General features: G+C 37.6%; 1 protein-coding gene across 1 annotated transcript in view; it reads right to left on the bottom strand.

The window, feature by feature from the left end:
• The window catches only part of eipr1 (EARP complex and GARP complex interacting protein 1), a 76,428-nt gene that overhangs the window by 50,990 nt on the left and 13,338 nt on the right, over positions 1 to 12,100 (bottom strand). Inside the window, exons 3-5 of the mRNA XM_043687434.1 lie at positions 10,866 to 10,998; positions 358 to 514; positions 199 to 274 (exon numbers count right to left, since the gene is read on the bottom strand). Of these exons, the coding sequence (XP_043543369.1) occupies positions 199 to 274; positions 358 to 514; positions 10,866 to 10,998 (366 nt within the window). The remainder of the gene's footprint in view (positions 1 to 198; positions 275 to 357; positions 515 to 10,865; positions 10,999 to 12,100) is intronic.

Genomic DNA, 12,100 nt, shown 5'->3' with positions numbered 1-12,100 from the left:
ATGACAAGGTCTCAGAAATTAGTAATTAATTTGAAAACATTTCACTCTCTCCTTTTTCCATATCTTGATGCCAACTTTCTCAATACCAATTTCCAATGACCAACACATTAGTTTAACAAGTTTCAAACTTGAATTTATCCTAAGTAGAAAACTGATGCAACATAATAAAAACTCCTTGATTAATAGTGAAAGGTATACAAACATTAGTAATGGCAGTTTAGTCAGCACTGCATAAATACTTGCATTTTCCACAGGAACATTTGTTGTTTTAATGCTACAATTAAACAGGAAGAAATTACTTAGTTCAAGAACGAATAATGTATTCAAAATGTTTTAAATCAATGCTGAACAACCTACCAAGACATGTTGCCATAGGTTGTGTTGTCAAGGTGACAAAGCAGTTCCAAGGTCTGTGGGTTGCTTGATGAATCGTCAGTAGATTCTTGACTGCCTGATTCCAATTCCTTTGGCATGCGCCATATAGCAGCACATGTTAGGACTTTACTATCTGAAGCTAAAGAAAAACAAAAACAAAATTTTACTATAAACAATTTAGTAAATGTAGAGAAAGCAGAACTCATCGTACTTTCAGAGGCAAACAGTTTGAACATAAATACAAGGACTCAGTTATTTAATCACCACTTCAGTTGGCATATTACTTAGAAGTGTATGGAACAATTTTCAACCCAAACTTCAATGGTTTACATTCTATTTTGTAGAGTGATACCTGCTTAATTCTGGACTTGCGCACAAATTTGTAATCTTTTGTTAATGAATGTGTGCATGTTAACTTAAACTGCAATTAAATAGGTAAATGAAGCAATACCGTGGAGGATGCTATGGCACCATTTTCACAATCATCACTGAACAATCAGCCTCAATGCTGACAAGCTAAAGAAGTAATCCTCAGAAATATTTTTTAAGTACTGATATCACTTACAAAAATTAAAATTGATCAAAGTTATTGATGGATCATCTTACGTTTTCAGTTTGTTTTTGCCATCATCTTAGATGATATAGCTTTAGAAGTGCCATAGGAAATTACTTTAACAATTGTCTTATGCAGAAAAATGTATCAAGAATATGGGATAGATAAAGGAAAATTAACTGTGTCAAGTCAGAGTGTTCAACTAGTCAGGATCCCCTGTTAAACTTGCCTTAGATATCTGATAGCCTGAAATTAGCTTTTGAGTGGGATATTATATAATAATAAAACAATCTAATCTTGGACAAAAAGCTTAAAATCTTGGATCTGATTAGCTTTTTCAAACTTGTTTCATGCATTTTGTGTCATTCCAAATTTGGTTTTGGACATTTATCTTGCCTTGATATAAATAATTTCATAAAAGGTATTTAATATATAATTAAATTTAATATAGTATTTAATATAGTACTAAATTAGGCCAACAGTAACTTGACCTTGAACTTCCAACTGATAAAATTAGTTAACATTTCACAATTTATGTTGGTAGAGCAATTAGTACACTGGTAAACATTATACTTGAACTCCTAGTAAAATTATTTTATTTACAGTTTTATTCTTGTAAATATTTTTGCAGATTTGAATTTATTGATGGACCAACTTTTGAATTGACTAAATTGCAGACATCACACTTGATTCTGAATTTTGAGTTAAACTTGAAATTAGTAAGCTAAAAAAAGGCACTGCAAATTTTATACAGGGAACTACAAGCACTTGTGCTGTAAATTTCATAAAATTGCTTCTGAAAGTACTTCTGAAACTATTAAAGACAAATTTAATATTTTATGTGCTCTAGTCTCCTTTTCATGTTTTAAAAAATTTTGTGTTACTTGTTGCTTTGCCTTCCCCACCTCAATTCTCTCCTGAATGTAGTTGACTCTGTGTACAAATCCTTGGCTCCTGAAGTCCAATCAATCTATATCCAAATTACTCCATCCACAAGTACTTTTTGATGGTAAAAGTGAGCAGAGTATTTAGGTATAGGTACCATCACAGTGAAAAATTGCAAGAACTACGCATGCTGGAAATCAAAAACAATACAGAAATGTGCTGTGGACAGGAATCACAGTTAACATTTCTTCTCCAGTGACCCTTCTTCAGAACTGGTGGTAACTGGGATCAGTTGTTTTTTCATGCAGAAGATAGCGTAGAAGCAGGGGTGGTAGGGAAGAGGAGTAAATGATTGGTAGAGTTAGAACCCAAACAGAGAGAAAATCAGTTGGACAGATGAAAGAGTGAATAATGGTCAGCCTAAGAGAATGAATAGCTGCTATTGGGGACTATTAGTGGCTGACAATGTGTTGTGTGTAATAGCAGACCATGTGATGACAAAGCCTGGGATGTGAGGGTGGGGAAAGCATAAGGAATGTGCTCAAAGCCTAAAGTTGTTTAACTCGATATTGAGTCCAGAAGGCTGCAGGGTTCCCAAATGGAAAATGAGTTGCTGTTCTTCCAGCTCGCGTTGAGCATCACTAGAGTACTGCAGCAAGCCTGAGACAGAAATGTTGGCCAGAGAACAAGATGGTGTATTGAAGTGGCAGGTAATGGAAAGCTCAAGGTCTTTTTGATGGACAGAAAGTAGGTGTTCTGTGAAGCTGGTTCACCTGGAGGGTATATCTGTGCCCTTGGATACTTAGGAGGTAGGAAGTAAACAGGCAGGTGTTACACCTTCTGCAGTTGCAACACAGTGCCATAGGACTGTGAGTGGATGCTGGAAGTGAAGGAAGAATGGATGAGGGTGTCCTGAAGGAAATGGTCCTTGTAGAAGCTGACAAGGGTAGGGAGGGGAATATATGTTTGGTGGTGGCATTCTGCTGGAAGTGGCGTCTAATTAGCATTTGAATGTGGATGCTGGTGAGATGTAGGTGAGGACAAGGGGGACCCTATCATCTCTATGGGAAGGGAAAGAGGGAATGAGGTCTGAGGTATGGGAGAAGGATTGGAACCAGCTGAAGGCCTTGTCAACTATTGTGCTGGGGAATCCTCGATTGAGGAAAAAGACAGACATTTTGGAGGCCCCCTTGTCAAAGTTAGCATTATCAGAACAGATGCAATGGAGATGGAACTGGGAGAGTGTGACTTCTCCAAACTTGCTAGAATGCAGTACAATTTTTACAGGAAGCAGGGTGTGTGGCTGTATGGTCAAGGTAACCGTTGGAATCAGTTGATTTGTAGTGGATTTTAAAGGCCAGTCTATCCCCAGAAATGGAAACAATGATGTTGATGAAGGGAAGGGAAGAATCAGAGATGGGCCAGGTGAAGGTGAAGGTGAGGGTGGGGTAGAATTGAGCAAAGAATTGGTGCCACAAAAAACAAAAAAATGGAGAAAATGGGCCCAATTTTAGAATTCTTTATCTGTGGGTTTCAAAACATTATCTAACCCATTTTAGTTAACCTTTTTGTTTTGCAACAAGATAATAGGTAATTGGGAGTTTCGGACAACCAAACATTGTAATGAGCAATTAGCTCAGAAGTGGCTCTGCCAGAACCCTTTATACTGTTGATTGGGAAATGATATGAAGGAGAAATAAAACTGCTTAGAAAATGCATTATAAATTGCATTTTTAAAAGCATGAAATAGATTCATGTTGGGTTAATACTATTCCAAATTAAAAATGGTTGTTAAATGGTGGAACATTGTTAAAGTATTTTCTGATGCCAAGGCTTAAGACATAATTAAGTTATAAAGGTATAGAAGTTCATCTTTTAATTTTATACAAAAACATTTTACAAAAATATTTCAACATCTGAAATAGTACATTAAAGTTAAACCAAGAATTATTATTTCCACATGATTCTTTGAAGAATTATACCTGATAGATTTTGGTTTAATATGGCATATGCTGTAAGTATTTACACTTTATGACAGGTTAGCTTATGATTTCAAGGAGCTTTAGCTGTTTCTGACAACTTGCCAATAAATAAGAATACCATCTCGAAGACAAAAACAGATTTCAAGTATTTCTACGAAGGCCTTGATAACATTAAAAATACTGCCTGTGCTTGTTTGCACAATGCATCTGCTTTTTGTCCTATCAGATGCAGGAAGCTAATGTCCTCGACATTTTAATTTAGCTATTAACCACACACAGGCAGTTCATTCCATTTAATTTGATACTTAAGGGTGTGATGCTTTGCCTCATTTCATCCCAAATGTTTTTTTTATTTATTTCTTTAAAATTTAATGATTTGTTTGAAGGCACAATTTCAAAATTAAATCTACTAACCTGGCGATCTATAATCTTAGCAGTCAATTTACCAGTCATATCTGTCATTGTTGCTACCTTTTATACTCTGCCCCCATCAGATTCCTTGCTTTTATTTCAAAGATTCCCCTGTGTACTCAATTTAGAATGGATAGTCTAGTAGGAAGAAAACCTGCCTCATCGTTATTAGCAAGGAAAAAAATCAATGGAGCTGATCAGAGACAGTCCATGCTGCTGCAGGGATAATATGCATTCAGTGCCACAGAAAGAAGGGCAGAGAGGAATCAGAAAGCAAGACAAAGAACAAGTATAAATCTGAGGCAAGAAAAACCAATACAAGAAGCAAATGGATGTGAGGAAGAATAGAAAAGAGTAACTGTAAAATATAAGAGAAAAAACAAAGAAAGGAAAGGAGATAGAAATGGGGAGGCCAAAGGAATTTTTTATGCAACTTGTATTTATTGTTGTATTACTGGCATGCATAAAATAAGATTTGTCTTCTAAGATTATTCAGAAAAAATAGCTCACTCCTCACTGTTAACATTTTTACACTGAATTCTGACATTTGGGGCATGTTGCTCCTTCTGGCCCCATCTGCCTGACATCCTTTTCAATAAATAATGAATGCAGAGCATAACCCCAAAGTATGGCAGTACAGTTTCCGCTAGGAATATTTTGAACTGTTACAAATTAAAGACAATGGTATGATACTTAGAGCAGAAACTGTTTCTAAAATAATTTCACGAGTATCCCATCCCATCATCTTAGTGCTTTAACATGGAGAATTTCCAGTTAAAAATATCATATTTACGTTTGCAGCATTGTACAAAACACACAGGTCAGTTTAAATCACTCAATAAATATTTCAAAGTGTATTTCTTATAAATTACAAATCTCCTGATTATCCAAGTGCGTTCTTGATTTCCTGCACTAACTCGAAGCCTCAAGATTATGGGTAGATTTCTGTTTACATTGTTCCTGAGCTGACAAAAATTGTGCTCTTTAGAATGGGGAGCTGTCTACATCTTTAACGATCACAGCAGTACAGATGATCCAGGTCTTCCAAAAGATATTTACTTTTTATGCAGTTTTTTTTTATATTCAAATTTGGTTCTTAATCATATGAGCAAGAGGTAAGATATGAAACTTTTACGCACATAAAGTTCAATATTTTGGTTACCACAACATTTCAAATTTAGCCAAGCACATCATCAAATTCATGCCTGCTTCTCTTACATGATGAGGCCCAAGAGCAATCTATAAACACACAAACTGCATGTGCATTAGCAAATCTACAAATCTCTGAAAATACCTTTGGATTTGTCAGCCCTCTGTTTGGTGTGGTGTTGTGTTGAACTCTGCCTGCACCTGAACCCACTCACCCTCACTAGGTAACAGTTCAACTTATTGCAAGAGTACTTTGAGGTAACTCTTGGAAGAGATTTGGAAAGACTTTACAATTGAGTTGAAAAAGAAATGTAACTTAATATGAAGGATGGCACGGTGGCACAGTGGTTAGCACTGCTGCCTCACAGCGCCAGAGATCCGGGTTCATTGCCTGCCTCAGGCGACTGACTGTGTAGAGTTTGCACATTCTCCCTGTGTCTGCGTGGGTTTCCTCCAGGTACTCCGGTTTCCTCCCACAGTCCAAAAATGTGCAGGTCAGCTGAATTGGTCACGCTAAATTGCCCATAGTGTTAGGTGAAGGGAAAAATGTAGGGGAATGGGTCTGGGTGGGTTGCGCTTCGGCGGGTCAATGTGGACTTGTTGGGCTGAAGGGCCTGTTTCTACACTGTAAGTAATCTAATCCAATCTAATTTACAGGATTTGCTATCATTTGTTTAATAAAGTGCAAATGAAAGGTATAAAGCACCCACTGGACTGAATTTTGGAAGGGCTGCTGAGGCAGAAATGAAAAGGGCAAACTTGCAATTTCTCACTGCCAGATGGCGCCAGTTTATGGCATGTTTAGACTTCAAAGCTATGTTTAAACCATGTGAAGTATGGTGAGTGGGAAGATTTGTCAGATACCCACCTATAAATGGTGGGTAAATGCCTATGTTCCTTAAAGGGTCTAATAAGGTCACTGTACAGATGTTGACCTACATCTTTGAGTTAGCAATCAGGCCACCACACAACCCTCTGTCACTGACGCCGAATCCCGGTTGATGAATGAAGGTGACATCCAAGCAATACTTCCAAGGTTCAGAACTCTATGTAGTACTTTTTTCTTAGCTGAGGCTGTAGGCCAAACTATGGAAGAGTACCCTCATCAAAGTAACAGCCTGGTAACTGTGGGGCCCTTGATTATTAACATTTTAAAAATTTGTCTTCAGAGGTCAATTTGAGACATCCTCTGTTCATAGCTCACCTCTGATGCTGGTGTTGATCTCAGTGGTGGTGGAGAGCCTCCAATTGGTCTCTGATTATTTCTCAACTGCCCATCACAAATATTGACTAATTTTAGCAGGTGTGCAAAGTTTTGATGTTATTTTTGGCCTATTCCAAATTTCCAAGCCCTTGAAGGGATTTACTGCCTTCCAAATGAGTGCCTAATGGAAGTCATTACCATGTTTAAACCTTCGAGAGAAAGTGAGGGCTGCAGATGCTGGAGATCAGAGCTGAAAATGTGTTGCTGGAAAAGCGCAGCAGGTCAGGCAGCATCCAAGGAACAGGAGAATCGACGTTTAAGGGCTTATGCCAGCAACACATTTTCATGTTTAAACCTTCTCAAACACCTTACAGGTGCACTGAAACAGCCCCGAACAAATGGCACCTCTGTAACCTTGACCATGCTGTATTATATCCACTTAAGTCCAAAGATGTGCAGGTCAGGTGAATTGGCCATGCTAAATTGCCCGTAGTGTTAGGTAAGGGGTAAATGTAGGGGTATGGGTGGGTTGCGCTTCGGCGGGGCGGTGTGGACTTGTTGGGCCGAAGGGCCTGTTTCCACACTGTAAGTAATCTAATCTAATCTAAAAAATCTTAACTCCCTACAGCCTTTGACATATACCATATTATTCCAATATTTCTCTTCTGTTGTCCAGCCAAGTGCTCTTACTTAGTTCCTCTTTTACCTATGCAATTCTAACCAATTCACCTCAAGCTATGATTACTTTTCCTGTCTCCACATCATTATCTCAAGAGAGATAAGTATGTTAAGAGTAAGAGGATCACCAGGGAAAGTGTGGGGCCTATGAGAGACCAAAGAGCCAACACAGATGAGAAAGACATCGAAGCCATGAATTTCAGTTGGGAAGTGAGATTCTGGAACATGTTAAGATTGGGACGAGGAGGTATTAGATGTTGTGGTTGGCATAAAGGTGCATAAATCCTCAGGACTTAATGAGATGTACCCCAGACTGCTATTGGAAACAAGGGAGGAGATTGCTGGGGTCCTGGCAGGGATAGTTGATACTTTGCCTGCACACGTGAAGTGCCAGATGATTAGAGGATAGTAACGTGGTTCCTTTGTTCAAGAAGGGCAGCTCGGACTGACCAGTTAATTAAAGATCAGTTAGTCTGACTTCAGTCGTAGGGAAATGCTCAGAAAACTTTCTGAGGGATAGAATTAACTAACATTTGGAAAAGCAGGGATGATCAGTACAGGTTTGTTAGAAGGGTTCCTGATTAATTGAACTGAGTCGTTTGAAAAGACGTCTAAATATACAGATGATGGTAGTGCAGTTGATGTGATTTCCATGGACTTCAGTAAGGCCTTTGATAAGGTTCCATGTGGAAGACTCATCCAAATGGTAAGAGCCCAAGAAATTCAATGCAAGTTGGCAAATTGGATCCAAAATTGGTTTGCAAATAGGAGGCAAGGGTGATGGCGGAAAGTTCTTTTTGTGACTGGAAGACTGTGACTAGCAGTGTACCACAGGAACTGATGTTAGGACCCTTGCTGTTTGTTATGTACATTCATGGTCAAATCATTAATGTAAGGTATAATTAGTATGTTTACAGATGTCACGAAAATCGGTGTTGTTGTTGATAGTGAGGAGAATGTCGTTTCAGGCTACAGTCTGAAGGAAGCCTTGTTAAAACTTTATAAAACATGGGTTCGGCCACAGATGGAAAACTGTTTGCAGTTCTGGTCACCAAACTATCAGAAGGATGTGATTGCACTGGAGAGGGTACAAAGGAGACCAAGCAGAATGGTTGTCTGAGATGAACAGTGCCAGTTATGAGCAAAGACAAGATAGGCTGGATTTGTCTTCCTTGGAGAAGTGGAAGGGGCATCTGATTGAGGTATACAAAATTATGACAGGCATATTCAGGTTGATAGTGAAAATCTTTTCCCCATGGCAGATATCTCAAGACTAGAGGGCATAAGTTTAAGATGAGCAGTAAGTAGCTTAGAGGGAATCTGAGAAGATGGTATAAATATGGAATGTGCTGCCTGTGGGGGTGGTGGAAGCAGGTACTCTGGCAACATTTAAGAAGCATATGGAGAAGTACTTAAAATGTCAGGGCATAGTAGGCTATGGACCAAGTCCAAGTAAATGAGATTAGTTTGGTTTTTTTTGGCATAGATATGGTGGAATAAACAGTCGGTTTCTATGCTCTATGACTCTGAGATCCTTCATCTCCCTCATCCTCATCAACATGCCGCTCCTTGGTGATATCAGCCACAGTAACCAGTTAGTTTCTAGGCTGATGACATTCAATAATGCCTCTCTATAACCTGTCTTGGTAACTCCACAGTCTCAGTGATATTGATGTTTTGCACAACATCCAGTCTTGCAATAGTTGCACTTTGCTACAGTGAAACATTCAAAACAAAGAAAGTAATTTTCTTTGGCCACTACAAGCTTTGTGCTCTTGCCAGTGATGCTATTATTTTCACAATCACTGACTCAGGATAACCCAGACTGTTTGTAATGTCAGTCCTATTTAACCCCTTATTCTGGACCCCTTATCTACAATCACAAAGACAATATATTTCCACCTATGAGACACTATCTCCTGCTGCCCTTGATTTAGCTTATCAACAAAATTTTAATCAATGACATGACTATTCTAAAGTGAATGTGGACAGCTTCAGTTCCTCCTTGCTTGAGCTCATTCTAGCTCCACTTCTGGTGTTCTTTTACATAGTAAATCTCATATTTCTATTTTTTGTTGCCCGAAACTGACTCCAAGGCCTCCAAAATAAAATGTATATATATATATATATATATATATATATATATAGTCAGTTCTGCTATTAGACGTGTTTCTTTAATACGAATTGGCTATAACGCGATTGAAGAATCTAGGCCATTATTTGTAGAACGTGAACTTTCCTTACCTTATTGGCTATAACGTGATTTTGGTCCCATTGGTTTAAGCGATGCTGCTATTATGCGAATTTCTTGTAATGCAGGCTCGCACGGGAATAGAACAATTGCATTATATCAGATCAGACTATATTCAAATCTCTTTATAGTGTCCTATCTCTGGGAACCTTCTCCAATCTTTTAATTTAATTCAATGGCACAAAACATTGTAATTTACGTTAGCTAATAAAGCTACTAAAAGAAACTAATGCTTTGAAATGACATTACATCTCATCTCTTCAATCTACTGAAGATGCATTTCAAAACACTGCAGTTAACTGGCGAAATAGTACAAGCTAACACAGAATGGCTGCCTGTAAGTTTATAGCTATAGGCTACAGTTTTTGTGGCGATGAATTTTCAATCTTCACCAGGCAAATGAGGAAGAATAAAATGTAAACTTCAATGGCAATTAAATTTCAATTACATTTGGCACTATCTACAACTAAATATGTCAGGAGTACATGAGGAAGCTCTGCAGTTGCTAAACTATTTCTTTAAAAATAAAATTTAAAAGATGTAAGTTGTAGTTACTGTACTTAGTTAATTTCTGATAACAAGCTAGCATTTCAATGTCAACATTTAGTCACTGGGTTTTTTGCCCTTCATTACTAATTAACATATTGATCATAACTCTGCCTGTACAACTCTCGAACCTCAACCACTGCAGTCACAACTTAAAACACAAGATTATAAACAAACAGTGTTGTTGCTTTAGAGTCATAGAGATGTACAGCATAGAAACAGGCCCTTCGGTCCAACCCGTCCATGCCGACCAGATATCCCAACCCAATCTAATCTCACCTGACAGCACCGGCCCATGTCCCTCCAAACCCTTCCTATTCATATACCCATCCAAATGCCTCTTAAATGTTGCAGTTGTACCAAACTTCGCCACTTCCTCTGGCAGCTCATTCCATACATGTACCACTCTCTGTGTGAAAAAGTTGCCCCGTAGGTCTCTTTTATATCTTTCCCTTGCTTTCTGTAAATATGTTCCATTTGAAATAACTTTGAATTTATTATCTTCTCTTGGATACCAGAATTGCTTCCAATTCAATATGAAGTTCTTTTGGAAAGCAATAGTTTTCTAACATTTCACTCATCAATCGATATTCAGAAATGTTAATCAAATGCGTTTACAGAAATCTAAAAGTTAAATGAGTTAAACTTGTCAAATAAAGAACTTGACATAAACAACTTACAAAATCTAGTAAGGGAAAATAGTTCATAATATCTTCAGTTCTTTTAGTCCATGTTTCTGAAATGCAAAAGCTGTGGAACACAGTCCCCCATTTTAAAGTGTAGCTTATTTCATCCAACAAATCAAAGGACAAATCAATCTACTACACATACTTTTATTGTAGCATGTTGCCAGAACTCCTTTATCTGTAGGGCTGGTACTCATGTGCCATATTTCTCCTACTTGATGCAGAAGGACGTTCTTGTTAATAATGTTATTTTCATCATCAAAATCTATGATGTGTATCTAAAAACATAATCCACATCCATAAATTAGTAATGACATACTGTCAAATTGAAAAAAAATTACATTCTAAATTAAGGATTGGAGCATGATGCACTTTGATCAATAGCAGCCTTGGAGTATAGGGTTTGTTTCAAGAGCACAATCAGGAGTCTGAAGGAAAGAAGAATGGTTTCATGGGGTGGTGCACTGAAGCTGCAAGTCATTGTTCCGGTCAAGGATAATTTAATCAATTTACATGGTACTAAAGAGTTCTTCATAAGCTGATGCTGTCATTTTGATCAAGCAATTTCATTTCATACCCATAAGGAGAATACATTTTCCTTTTCTTTAAAAAAACTCACATGAATGATGAGTACATTTTTTTTTAAATGAAGGGACTATCCGTATTTACATTACTTTCCTCTTTAATATTTTCTGCTCCTGTTTTGAAGGCAATGATATTTTCCTGAGATTCAATTCCTCAACCACAATCACCACACTTGCATGTGTCCCCCAATAGCAATTACTTATACGTGATGTACAATTCCAGACAGTGGCTGGATATTTATTTCTATTCTTGCACAGATATACATTTCTAGCTGAATCTCTTGGTGAGCAGTTAGGATTAGGATCACAGGCTGTTTTGCAATTCCCCACCTCTTTGACACCATAAACATTTGTGGTCGAGCTTTTGCTGCAGATGAGATCAGTGGTAAAAATCTTGGCCTACGTGAATTTGAATGGGTCAGAGACAATGATCCATAATTAACATTATTATCGAATGGGCAATAATATAGTAACAGACATTATATGCTTACAGTATTTTGGAAAGTGTGATTTTCAGTCCATTGCATGCATAATTTCACAACTTCCTATTTTGCGATTCACTTTTGTATTTATGACATCATTTATTGATAACCTCAAGATAATTTCAAACCAAAGAACAGGTTTTTGGCAGGGATAACTGCCAGTATCTAGACCCAGGTGTATTTGATTACATCTTCACAGCAACTATCAAAAAACTGGATGGATTCCATCACACACTTACAAAGAAACTCAATGAATTGTCCTTCAAAAGTGAAATCAGGTTCAATTAAAGTCGTGTTCAGATGAGCATAATTTT

Source organism: Chiloscyllium plagiosum, chromosome 3 (genome assembly GCF_004010195.1).
Source record: "Chiloscyllium plagiosum isolate BGI_BamShark_2017 chromosome 3, ASM401019v2, whole genome shotgun sequence".
Classification (NCBI taxonomy): Eukaryota; Metazoa; Chordata; class Chondrichthyes; order Orectolobiformes; family Hemiscylliidae; genus Chiloscyllium; species Chiloscyllium plagiosum.
This window is presented reverse-complemented; position numbering and strand designations above follow the sequence as displayed.